At 30.3% G+C, this 13,099-nt stretch overlaps 3 protein-coding genes across 5 annotated transcripts in view; 1 reads left to right on the top strand and 2 right to left on the bottom strand.

Annotated features, from left to right (window-relative positions):
- Nucleotides 1-6,464: 6,464 nt before the first annotated feature.
- On the top strand, nucleotides 6,465-9,359 carry LOC105150188 (hypothetical protein). The gene is made up of 3 exons (XM_011063099.2): nucleotides 6,465-6,635; nucleotides 8,150-8,302; nucleotides 8,445-9,359. Exons 1-3 carry the CDS (start codon nucleotides 6,510-6,512, stop codon nucleotides 8,523-8,525), a joined length of 360 nt encoding a protein of 119 aa, XP_011061401.2. The 5' UTR covers nucleotides 6,465-6,509; the 3' UTR covers nucleotides 8,526-9,359.
- A 301-nt stretch (nucleotides 9,360-9,660) lies between these two features.
- CIAPIN1 (cytokine induced apoptosis inhibitor 1) lies at nucleotides 9,661-11,678 on the bottom strand. Of its 3 annotated transcripts, none has more exons than XM_011063098.2 (6): nucleotides 11,524-11,678; nucleotides 11,122-11,291; nucleotides 10,503-10,828; nucleotides 10,284-10,428; nucleotides 10,087-10,199; nucleotides 9,661-9,959 (listed from the first exon to the last, which is right to left on the bottom strand). In XM_011063098.2, the coding sequence occupies exons 2-6, from the start codon at nucleotides 11,273-11,275 to the stop codon at nucleotides 9,846-9,848; spliced, it is 852 nt and encodes a 283-aa protein (XP_011061400.1). In that variant the 5' UTR covers nucleotides 11,276-11,291; nucleotides 11,524-11,678; the 3' UTR covers nucleotides 9,661-9,845. The 3 variants fall into 3 exon arrangements, with proteins under 3 accessions (XP_011061400.1, XP_011061399.1, XP_011061398.1); XM_011063097.2 differs by having other exon boundaries at nucleotides 11,458-11,659; XM_011063096.2 differs by having other exon boundaries at nucleotides 11,122-11,659.
- A 533-nt stretch (nucleotides 11,679-12,211) lies between these two features.
- The window catches only part of LOC105150186 (inositol-tetrakisphosphate 1-kinase), a 4,719-nt gene continuing 3,831 nt past the window's right edge, over nucleotides 12,212-13,099 (bottom strand). Inside the window, 1 exon segment of the mRNA XM_011063093.2 lies at nucleotides 12,212-13,099. This exon segment is cut by the window's right edge and continues 1,134 nt beyond it. The gene's annotated coding sequence lies outside the window, so the exon portion shown is untranslated.

Raw genomic sequence — 13,099 nt, 5'->3', positions numbered from 1 at the left:
TATTACACAATGTTTATTCTGACATTACTTGGAATTGCACATTTCTTCTTCTTCTTGTAAGAAGAATGCAACTTTCAAATCAATTAAATTCAAATTACATTATGTGATATTAGCATAATATTGCAATACGTGCAATATATATCTCTAATAAATTTCTAATAAATCAATCTTTAACGTCATAGTAAAATAATTAGACGAATGAATTTAATAGGAAACGCTAGATTTATTTTTCAGTAAATTTTACAGGTATTTTTATTGCCACTCAGTGATTACGTTCGAGATTACGTTCAAGATTAATTAAATCGTACTTGAATCTATCGCGACAATAGAACGTCAGATAATCCGATTTCAACTTAGTCGCCTCGGCTGCAGCGATTGGTCGAACGGGAACAAGCGGTTCCTTTATTCTGGTCAGCGGAATTTTCGGTATATCTATCGTATATCGATTGTACGAAGCTCGACCGTGCGCAGGTCAGTTCACGTAAGTTCTGCTTTCCCTAATTGTACTTGTTGCACTTCACCGGGTCAGATGCACACGACTCTGGCTTTGGCGTCTTGCCAAACCCTTGACAAATGACGCCGTAATACGGCATACGTCATCCCTTTCTAATTCTATGTGATATACACCAGAATTACCTACTGTTTTCGTACACGTCGATCTCTTTTTTTGTCATAAGACTTTTATTAAAAGTCGAAGTTTTTCGATCCCCTAAAAGAAACTTTTACTTTTGTGTTTATTTGTAAAACATATGTAAATTTTGATAATCGAGCAAAACCTGAATGAACTATTATAATAGAAATAATTTATCTCGCTTTTGTATAATTTTACAAAAATTTGATTTTTAACTTTATTCATTCAATTTATGACACGTCATTATTAATATAATTCAAATAGCAAATCGAATACTAGTTATAAACTATTCATATCTAAAATATATATCACGCAATAATATATGAATAAGTAATGCTTTTAATTAAAGACTAATTTAACGGTTGTGTGACCTATTGATCTCTAGCAGTGACAATGGGAATTAGAAAAGGGTTACGGAGTTTATATATGAATATTCGTGCATTGGCGATTAAGTATCATTAAACCAGATCCAAAGCTCAATAATTAACGATCATTATACAGAAATGTAAGCTACCCTAATAGCGGTTACACGCTAATAAAAGAGCTTCATGCTTGTAATTCATCATCCATTATATATGCACAGCATTGTGTGTTCTTCTTATCAAGTACAATACATGTCGGATATTTTTCGCGCGGGAATTAATAATGAAATGAAATTCCAGATAAATTTAAGTAACAAGATTATGATATTTAATAAAAGAACAACGTTTATTTTTATAGAAATAAGAAAATCGTTCTTCGGATAATTCCTGAGATTTGATTAGTTCATACGTGAGGATTTATGCACGATTAAGTACCATTAAACCATATCAAAGCTCAATAATTAACGATCATTGTACGGAAATGCAAGCTAATAGTAGTTATACGCTAATAGGAGAGCGTTGTTCACGCTTGTAATTCATCATCTATTATATATTCACGGCGTTATGCAGTGTTCTTCTTAATAAGTATACAAGATATTTTTCACGGGAATTAATAATAAATGAAATTTCAGCTAAAATAACAAGATCATTGTGTCTGTTACACATTTAATAAAAGAGCGACATTTTCCATTGAAGATAGGAAAATCTTCCGACAATTCCCGAGATTTTATTTAGTGGCTCGATACGTCTTTTTTTTAAATTAAATCAGTGCCACGATGAAATTGTTGTACATTTGCGAAGTGAATAATATGCAATACTGGAGATCCAAGTTGACAGTTGATTTGCACACGTATATGCAACCTCACGTTGCGAACGCGTATTCGGGGAATGGAATAGATCTTGTTTGCCTGCGTGTCAACGATACCTATTATTGTCGATCCTTATTTGCATGGTCAATAACGTGAGGAAATCTGCTGCCGCCCCTTTCCGCCCAGGAATTGCAGAGAGGATTTGTGTGCTATATTCGATGCCAAGAGGACCACCGTCGCATCGTACTAGGGGGCTTTTCAGGGGCGCACCGATAAATCAGGGGCTCACGACACAACTGTGGATCGCTGTCCCAGTTCGCAATAGAGCACGAATCTGCCTTGAGAGAGAAAGAGAGAGAGAGAGAGGAGAGAGACATCGATACAAAATTTCGTGGCACGCAATTCCGTTAACAGCGGAATGCAATTCTCGCGGCTTTCATTTCCTCCTTCATATGACGACCCACGCGAAATGCGATATCGCGGTCAAGAGCCTTGGTAAATTGAGTTTGAATTAACAATTATAGCTACCGTGCAAGTATGAGTACTATTATATATATTGTGGCAGGCGGAACGTTTCTTCCAAGATATCTAATGACAGACACGTTTATCAATGCGATATAATTGTTTCTAATTTAACAGAGACAGAAAGAAAAAGAGAATTTATACATGCATGTATGAATTTAATTTGCAATAAAACAGTGAATTTTTTACTATATATTGTATATTATATTTACATTATATTATTAGATCATCGTTTATTTTAAAATTATGCTCTGTGAAGAAAAAATGAACGTAATATATAATTCTTCTAATAATAATAATTTTTTTTTTTATTAAAAGAATTGTCTTAAATTGTTATTTGTACAAGAATAAGAGATTGTTAATGACAATCATAATACGAATACGAATTCTGTTTTAGTTCAAATAATTCTCTTTTAATTATTGCAATTAGATTAGCCGCTTTGTCATTTGGTATTTAATTACACTACAATTAAATCAACTTCTGTTAATGTCTTCCCTTGAAATTATCTTGATTTCTTTTGCTTTTAAAGCAACATTAACATTAAAATGATGGCGTGCGATTTATTATGTTTTATACTTGTTTATAATAAACTTCAAATTATTAGAAAAAAATAGCACACTTAAATGTTTGTATGATATTACATGAAAAAATATTTATAAAAATGTTAGTATTTATTTTACAAATTTAAATCTATAAATTTATATTATTTTAAATTTATACGTGTTAAACTTGTTATCGATTGACAAAAGTAAAACAGCATCTTATTACACTTTCCTCGTTTATATTAAAGTCTAACTTTACAATAAATTTAAATTTAGCAAGTTTCGACAAACATAATATTGATGAGTTATATACTATAGTTTATACGTGTCAACACTTACTACTTATCATATTGTACGGGTTGCAAATCATAAACAGATCATAGAGCGTATATAAGGTTTCTTATTTCATTTAAAAAAGAATTGCTAATAAGAATTGCTGAATCGATCGATAGCTTTTAGAGCTTTCTTCTATTTTACTTTCTTCTATTTTAAGCCATGGTATCTTCAGATATTAACTGTAAAATTTACTATTTAAGTCTAAGATATTTAATATTTGTATCTTAAGATTACATCGATATGTGGCGTATTGCAGTCATATATCCACAGAGATATATAACATGCAAAGGATTCTCGTATAATCGTTCTCCGTATTTCATTGTTTCTTATCGTGACATTCTAACTATGAAATACGTCACCCGGGAGAATCGCTCTTGCTCATCGTTCTCTCTCTTCGAGAATTATATAGGTATGCAAGGACGTTAATTACGTTTGTACCAACAAGATATAATTCACTGTGCAGAGACAAAATTTCATCATTCCGTTTAAACAGAGAAATTCTCATTATATTACTATACGATCACTAAAATACTTATTAATCATTCAAACGTAAAAAAGCAATTTTTCATTTCTACATTACGAAAGGAGGCGTAAAATGATGATATATACATATCGTAGATATGTTTAATATTATTAATGTTAACATTATTAACTAATTTCAACGATATTAATTTAATCTATTAAAACAAATTAGCTAAGATAGAAAATAGTTGTATTATACAAAATCTATCACTTTAGATTGTACAAAGAATGTAATTAATTTACAATTAGAATCTTCAATTAATCTTCGACACGCGCAGCAACGAATTTTATGTCAGGTGTATACCTAACGGTTTAATTATGAATTTCAATCGAGCGAGAGAAGGTAATTACGATGAGACAAAAAGTAGCCTGTATTCGAGCTTAACACCTGGATAATTATAATACACCAGTCCAATCGATATGGTAATTATAACGCGAACAAACAGGAAGATATCAGTTAAGCAGACTGTATTAGATTAATAACAAAAATTATCACATTATTATCAATAGCCACAAATTTTGAGATTTTGAAAATAAATACAATATATTATACACATGATGGATTAATATAGCTTCAAACTATTAAATATGTGTGTAATTATTCAATTTATGTAAAATTTTACGTACGTTTTTTTTTCTCTCTTTAAATGTCTCTGTTTAATTAAAACATTACATTTCTTTTCCGTTTCCTACAATTATATATTTTTTAACAATTTTTGTAAACGATAACATTCTAAAAGAATGCATGAAACATAATAGAATTTGAACACTTGGCGTTTCACCTAATTTAATTGTAAAAGCAAATTTTGTTTGCAAATTCAACTCGAAGAAGAAATCTGTATGTATGCGCTTAAAATTAGTTCTGTTACCTTTCATTATCTCACTGAAAAATTTTATGTAATTTAAAATTAATGAAATCCATTTACTATGCTATAATATGCAATTTCAGAAAATTGCTGAGAAACGATCCGTTTTCTTCAAATCTCGACTTCGACCATAATTATATCGCTTATTATTAGCACGATATAATTGCAACATACTAAATTTTCAATAAACAAAAATTTGATACTAAATTTTTATGAAATTCGAAAGAACCTATTTTACGGTAAAATATTTTCCAAAAATTTTTTCATAGAATTTGAGATTTACAGAATCATCTCTTCTTTTAAGTGATTTGACTGTGTCATGTTGCAAAATTAGGCTTGAAATTGAAAATCAGGAAAACAATTGTAGCTGTAATTATAATAGATTATAACGCACAGCTAATAACATAAACAAAATTATGAAAAATCGTAAAATTATTAATCAGTCAATGATTTGATTAAATCTAAAGCGAAGGAAAATGTTCGTTTCTATCTGCGACATTTCTTCGCGTAGTTGCATGAGCTATCCATGCAACTGGCAGAATGTTGCAATCACGCAAGGGACAAGAGGAACATATCGGGCGAGCCGGAACTGTTGCTAATCGCCGCCGAAATCTCGAATTAATGGCACGAAAGCCGCGCGCGGAATTTGGGATTGGTGGTGCACAGCGCCTAACCCAGCAAAAACGTTCACCGTCTCGTTCACCGTTCGTATACACATCGAAACGATAAATGTTACTGCGCTCTGTTGCATACGCCTCGATACGTTTTATGCAAATATCGCAGCTGCGCTGCTATATAAAGTTATCGGTAAATTCACGCATGTCATTGCGCGAATTACAACGGCATCGGAAGTTTACGACAGTCATCATTAAATTTTATTGGATATGCATCTTACAAAAATGAAAATTTAATGGGCGTGTTAATACTTGTTAAAATATAAATATTGACTTTTGTTTGAAGAAACTCTCGTTAACTAGACCGCTAGATATTTATATGAAATCACCAACATTAATAAAAAAAACTCAAGTTATATTTTATAAATTAACAAAAATTCTATTAAATAATAACAAGGTTGAGTTACATTCAACCTTGTTGTTATTATTTAATAGAAAAACTTTAAGATATAAAATAATATATTAGATAATAATAATTTTATCGCACACCAAATAATTACTTAATTGCACGTATAAGTTTGATATTTTCCAAAGTTGATGCGCCGAATTATATATTAAAAAAAGAAAAAATAAAATATACACGCAGAAAGAAAGGCATCAATAATATTGCAAAATAAAATAGCACATAAAATAAGTAAAGATAAGATATTCATATAATAAATTTATGTGAATCATAAAATAAAATTGTGAAACTCTATTAATCGAGCTGCAACGAGATAAATTTTTGATTATAATGGAAAAAGATAATGTAGAATTTTATGGATTAAAAAAAAGAAAATAGAAATAATAAAATATAAAAATAAAAAAGAGAATAAAATGCTAAATAATCTACTGTGAATATAATGAAGCAAAAAAGAAATATAAGTCCAGATAGTACAGAGAATTCAAAAAGAATTCAGTCGTATGTCATCAATTCTGAGTTCAGTTTTAGATGTAAAAAGAATTCTTTCTGAAGTTTTACGAAAAAAGAATTGCATTTGCGTCTGAAAATGAACTCAGAATTGATGATATACGAAATTCTTTTTGAACTCTCTATATTATCTGTAAGACATGGTTTCAACACTAACATATTTATTTACTTTTAAAATTTATAACTCTTACAATTAATGAAATATTCCGTACAACTCAAAGATAATCTTTTACGAGTTATTAGGCCTAAAAGTTTCTTATTTTTCACCAAGAAACTCGATAGAGAAACCGAAGCGCCATCCCCGTCTATTGATCGGTCACTGACTCCGTTCAACATGGCGGCGGGGGTGGTATTCGCGCTTAGCCTGATTCTCGTTGTCGGACACCTCCAGGAAGGACCAGGATCCCTCGCAAAGACCTTCACATTCCCGGAATATCCGTATAAGGAGACCACTAAGAACGTAAGTTATCCATATAATTCATCAAAGTTCTCTCTGTGAACGATACGTGGTGAACGCTGATACAGGGAGGTTATGAGGAGCAACCCTCATTTAGAGCAATTTTACGATATTATAGGAACATAGCGTTAACGATAAGCCGACTTGGTATATCAATTTTCGAATTAAACAGTTAAGAACGATTCTCGAATTCATCTTTACACATGGATTATTAATTGGCTATAAAAATATCTTCAATCTAACCAGTATGTACATATATATCTATATACAAAATAAATTATATTGGGAAAATTCGAAATAATATGAAAAACTATTATATCTTTATCTCTAAAGAAAAAATTTAAATTTAAAAGCATGATGAGAGAAACATTTGGTAACATTTACGACCAAGAAAATAAAATTGGAATAAGATAGCAGTGGAGGAACCAAACAATCGATCTGACATTAACTCGAGAGAGATTTGGCTAAAGGTCAAAATATACTTAAAAAGTAGCTACATACGAATATGCATTTGGATAATTACACAATTTCGTGATATAATACAGAAATCGAAAAATCCTCTTTTGAACGAAGGATAAATTACAAAAATTATATTTGGATCTTTGTAAAAATATTAGAACAAATACACTACAAGAACGATTTTATCTAAAAATTTATTGGAAATAATTTTGCTGAACTATCAAAATAATTATGTAGGAAATTCAAATGTAAACAATGATGCAAAAAAACTTTTGACATTTTTTTACAACCAGCTTGAATATAATTATTTTACATGATTATTTTGATAGTCCAACAAAATTATTTTCTGTATTTTTAATTTTTAAAACATTTTTCGTGATGTAAAAACATGAATTTAAAAAATTCTTATCTCTCTCTCTCTCCTTTTCTCTTCTCTTTTCTTTTAATTTTACAGACAATCTATTGTTAGCATCTTAAATGCATATCAGAAACGTATCTCTCACAATCATGTCTTCTAGGAAGAAAAATAAAAGAACATTACATATGTATTTTTCTATATTAAGCTCTGTCGGATTCTCTTTCAAAGATATTTCGCCGTAATACTTTTATTTGCGTGGAGAGAGACAGACGCGAAGTTATTCGGAGAGGAAATTAAAGACGTATATACTTGCCATGCTGATAGTCGCATTGGCTCTAATTGGGGTTAATCTTTCGACAGGCACAAATCAATTGTTGCATTCCGCTTTATCCCGCCGCGACGCAGAATGCAAAACATTATTTTATTGACATCACATAAACTAACAGAAAATTTTTCTCGCGTACAAAAATAAACATTAATATTCACGTTCTCGAATTTAATCACAAAATCCATTTGCAACGTTTTATGCAGAATAATCAAAGCATACAATTAATTTCAGCGAAACATGCAAAAGAGACAATTTGAGATTTGTTTTCAGTATTGCTATTAAAATCTTTTTGCATTTAAACTTTTATAACGATGAAGAGATAAAATGTAATGATCAAACCAATATTGTTTTCAACGATCGATTCTGCCGCAGGAGCTTCTCTTCAGACAATTTGAGCAGGCTTGCGAGGAGAGCGGTGCTTGCAAGATGTTATCGCAGCATAGGAGCGACAGCGTCGCCAAAACACGATGCATCCGGGAATGCGTATCGCCATCCTGTTACAAGGAGATCTATTTATTTGATCAGGTACTAGTATATGTGGAATACCAATTCCGTTAATTGCGTTTGGTTACCATGTCGCTTTACGTGCTACACATCTAGTACGTATCCGGTATATACAATTTCACTCATGTGGACTGCACGGTAATGGACGATGAACACATTTCAGTTGGAGGAGGGCGAGATTGACGTGAGATTAAATTCCTTCAAAGGTTGCTTCATGCAGCGAAACGGTCGACCACGGAAGTAAGAAAGAATGCCCACGGAAGAAACGCAGGAAGAACAGATTTCTAATCGCAAGAGATGAACGATTAACGGATGAGCCGTCCTTTGGGAGATACTGCAATTGTGCAACAGAGAACACGCGCTGCGATAATAGTTCGTCGTTCTATCAGAAACGCTTCTTGCTTAGACTTCGCTAGCCTGCAAGGATTAAATTGATGATGTAATACAACTGCTGCATGATATGCATGATGGAAAAGCACAAAAATAAAACGGAAACAGAAACGCATATCATGCACAAAAATAAGTTAAACAATGCATATCGTGCAGTCTTGTGAAAATGAAGCGAATTCTTCAAGGAATTAAATCCGAGAATAATCTTTTTCTACTTTTTGTACACATATTAACTATGACGTTATTGCAATGTTAATGATAATGCTGCACGAAGTAAACGAATAAAACTGTTGGCTGCACCAGTGATTTCAATCACCTTATCGCTTTTATATACTATGCTATATTTAAAAAGAAACATTTTTGCGAATAATATAAGTAATTCAGTATACGATAGCATTCATGTTACTCGAATAACGTAATTTCAGTGTACAGCAAATGAAGGGTGGCACTTAAAACTATTGTACACGCATTTTATCTCTGAAGGAAAAACAACTTAAAAAATGACCAAATTTTTATATAAAGTAAATTATTAAATAGAAAATGTAATATCTTGAAGATAAAACATGTTTTACAACTTCTTCCTTAATATAATAAACTACTTATACTGTGATATAATGTAACATAACTTGTTATTGTTCACTCAAATTGTTATATTATAGTTAAAATAAAAATATAAAAATGTAAGAAATATGAGACGATGTATGTCAATTAATTTTGCAAAACGCGTAATTTGCACCACAATTTCCACAACAATATTTACCGCTCGTTACAAATCCGATAAGCAATTTTTGTTATTAATGATCACAGAATTTTCTTTAAAATAATCCACTTGAGTAGAAAGTGTTTTATGTAGCGATTCCATAAAACATAATTAAAACTTGTTTACGAATTTAATCTTAAAGGATCAATCAATTCACTTTTGTTGCTAATAATAGTTTTCTTATATATATGTATCATACGTTTTATTGTTAAGAAAGGATAAAATATGATTGAATTTAAGTACTCTTTTATTTAAAGAATTATTATTTTAACTACATTAAACGTATACTAGAGAAAAATATTTTTATATTACTATATAAAATTAAGAAGATAGAATCGCAAAGAAACCGGACAGTTATTTGCACGAAAAACAATACGCATTTATTACAACTGTATTTCGAAATGAATAACAAACTTAAGAATCGACGATTAGCTGAGTTTCGGGTAAAAGTACTTTCTCCCCGGGTTTGAAAGCAGGCATTCCAAGATAAGGACAACTGGCACATCTGAATGCATCTCCAAGGTAACACTATATAAACAAATTCATAAAAAATTTTTAATCAAAATTTATATAATTAAATTTATATAATTGTTCCACTAAATATGATATATCCATTGATTTTCGAAAAAAGCAGTAATATAAATATAAAACGTACATTTCCACAAGAAGATTTAACAGTGCATTCCGATGCAGCTTTACCACTTAATTCTTCCGCGAGTCCGCATGAACAATCCTTGCATGCTTTCCTTTTACCCGTTGTTGCACAAACTGAAAGCATTACATGTGTCTAATTTATACAAGCTTGTGAATCCTTTTTATTGTACTTTATTTTTAACATTACAGTAATCTCACCTCTTAAGGATGCTGCATCTGGCTTTACAAGATCTGATTCATCTAAAAGTTCATCTTCATCTATTAAATCTTCGTCTACAGGATCATCCAATTTCCATACATTAGTTTGCTTTTTTGCAAATGAAATGGGAATACTGGAACCCACCTAAATTATTACAAAAAGCTATACACAATCTCTATTATCTTTATTATATAAATAAGAAAAAAAAATTACTTTACCTCAAATGATGGTTTATTCGCAGATACTTTGCAAACGTTTTCTATATTGTTATACACTTTTAACAAAAAGTCTAAGCTCTCCGGATCTGTTTCTAATTTCTTCTGTTCTGTATCTTTTACTTTGAAGCCAGATAATTTTAATCTAGATATTCTTTCAGTATACGTAAGTTCTGTATCTAACTTTCTATCTGCTGATAATCGTTCATAAATAACAAATGAACCATCAGGTTTTAGAATTCTCAATGCTTCTGTTAAGAAATTCTCATCCGTGCATGGTTGTTTAAAAATGGCAATAACTGCATCAAAGGTAGATGCATCATGATTTTCTAAAATCATACAAAATAAATTAATGTTCTTTCCATTATAATCTTACACAACATTATTCTCCAAATTATCCAATTTATCCTTGTTCGATAAATATTAAAGGATAAAATGAGTGCTTTCCATTTAGTGACACAAATAGACACAAGCACCATTTTATCTTTTTCGACATTTAGTGAATAATAATTTTAGGACATCCCTCGAAGAACTATGTTGTATGGGAATATATAAAGACTTTTACAAATAATATATCCTTCAATGCAATAAAAACCTCAGCAAATCAAACAAAAGTACTCACCCTTCTTTATATCTGACAAACTCGTAGTTTGCAATTTACCGGAATCTCCGATACATTTCTTGATCGTAGCAATAAAATATGCCGTGTCATTCGAAGGCACATCGTTTCCTGACACGACAAAAATCTTATTTCCCTCCTTGATGAAAGACGTCATGTTGCGATTATTGTTACTAAAAATAATAATCCTCAAAAAAACTTTTGCGAAAAATTCTGTATCTTGTATCGAATATAATGTAAATAAAACTTAGAATAACTAATTTTTTGAAAAGAGGTTTCCGTAAGTATCCTTATACGAATGTAGCCTTTTAAGTCTGCGTCTGCTTTTGAAGAGGTTACCTTCTTATTATTATTATTATTATTATGCTTAGTTTTCCGATTCAGGAATGAAAAGGGTCACAGTACCATGCGTTGAATTTGAATCTTAAATCCTGTGATGATCTCCGCGGGAGATTAGAGATCTCACAACAGTCACAATACAAGAGGTTATCTTCGTTTCCTTTCAGTGATGTCAAATTTGTTTCGACAAATCGACACGCGCACGCGTATTTCGCTCAAGGCTGCTTCAACGGAAAAAACTTCGCCTGTAATGTGTCGTAAGATTTCTTAATATGATCGACTCATATATTTAGATCCAATGAAAAACTAAAGGCAAGATTAATTACGCTAAAGAATTTTGCAACAGTTGCAAGACTGTTTTTCTTAAATTTAAATGACCATTTAAACACAGTTATAGTCCGTTTCTGTGCTTTTCTTGTGCTCTTTGCATCTTTTATATTTAAGTTTTCTATTTCTTTCTTCATATTTTTATATATTATTTTGTGAATACAAAAAGTCACTAAGAAATGCAAATATAAAGGAGTTATATTAACCGAACAACTTTTTGATGAGAGATAAAATTAAACTAAACAATTTTTTCTTGAACTATAAACGCTTATGTATTTTAAAATACAAACTCGTGAAATTTAGATATGCTGGATACTCTTCAATTTGTGCCATTTAGTGATTAATCATTTTATATAAATATTATTATGTACCTCGAATTACTATTTTTTTTATATTATCATTTTGTCAAGCTATGACATTACAATAATTTTGTGCTTCTCTCTGTACAATTTATTCATATAAAATATATGTACATATAAATAAGTAATTGATTGAATCATATTCCATATTATACATGTAACCGAATAAAATATGTTTATATTACAGGATCACCAAACTTATATAAATACATACAGGTTGCCCCGTGCTAAAATGCCTGTCTTGAATATTTCACTAGTTTCTTACTTTGATAAAGAAAAGATAAGAAAAAGATAGGAAAAACCATTTTCTTATCTGAAATTGTTTCAGATAGAAAAATTGAAAACATGACGAGCGAGAAAAAAATTTCATACAATATCATAAAAAAATCTATTGCCATGTTTCTCTTCTGAAATTATAAAAATTTATATTCGAAATATCTTTTTCTAAAATCAATATATATTTAAAAAAATAATTAAAATATTTAAGATGGACATTAAAAATGAAATAACTTTACATTAATTTGTTTGGGATGTTTACATAGAATCAATCAGCATAATTGCGACAGAATAAACAATTGCAATATTTTCTATTAATAAGATTTATATATTTATAAAAAAAATTAAAAAATAAGATCGCCTAGAAAGTAGGGAGATTTCAAATTCGATAATATTTTGCGTAGTAAGTTCTTTATAGAATTTGGAATGTGCTAGTAGCATTAAATCGACGATCAAACATTAATTTGTAAAGATTATTATTTTAAATGATTAATAAATAAATAAATGATTACGTTGTACGGCTGACAATACGCGGCGCAATCTGAGTGAAATAAATTTATTTAGTATTTAGGAATTTATACAATTATTATTCCAATATCTAGCTTTGACCGTATTTGGCGTATTTGGAATCTTTATATGAAATCTTATATGAATTTGGAACCTTTATACTCATATGATGT

The sequence above is a fragment of the Acromyrmex echinatior genome, chromosome 8 (assembly GCF_024713525.1).
Source record: "Acromyrmex echinatior isolate Ae372 chromosome 8, ASM2471352v2, whole genome shotgun sequence".
Taxonomy (NCBI): domain Eukaryota; kingdom Metazoa; phylum Arthropoda; class Insecta; order Hymenoptera; family Formicidae; genus Acromyrmex; species Acromyrmex echinatior.
The sequence above is the reverse complement of the archived record's forward strand: the minus strand, read 5'-3'. Positions and strand labels throughout refer to the sequence as shown.

What these genes read in the sequence shown, in the direction of transcription:
- LOC105150188 (XM_011063099.2), top strand. Translation starts at nt 6,510, where the DNA reads ATGGCGGCGGGGGTGGTATTCGCGCTTAGCCTGATTCTCGTTGTCGGA. An exon ending in ATAAGGAGACCACTAAGAAC is followed by an intron (nt 6,636 to 8,149) that starts GTAAGTTATCCA and finishes ATTCTGCCGCAG; the next exon opens with GAGCTTCTCTTCAGACAATT. An exon ending in AGATCTATTTATTTGATCAG is followed by an intron (nt 8,303 to 8,444) that starts GTACTAGTATAT and finishes AACACATTTCAG; the next exon opens with TTGGAGGAGGGCGAGATTGA.
- CIAPIN1 (XM_011063098.2), bottom strand. Translation starts at nt 11,275, where the DNA reads ATGACGTCTTTCATCAAGGAGGGAAATAAGATTTTTGTCGTGTCAGGA. An exon ending in TTTGTCAGATATAAAGAAGG is followed by an intron (nt 10,829 to 11,121) that starts GTGAGTACTTTT and finishes GTATGATTTTAG; the next exon opens with AAAATCATGATGCATCTACC. An exon ending in TTAAATCTTCTTGTGGAAAT is followed by an intron (nt 9,960 to 10,086) that starts GTACGTTTTATA and finishes TTGTTTATATAG; the next exon opens with TGTTACCTTGGAGATGCATT.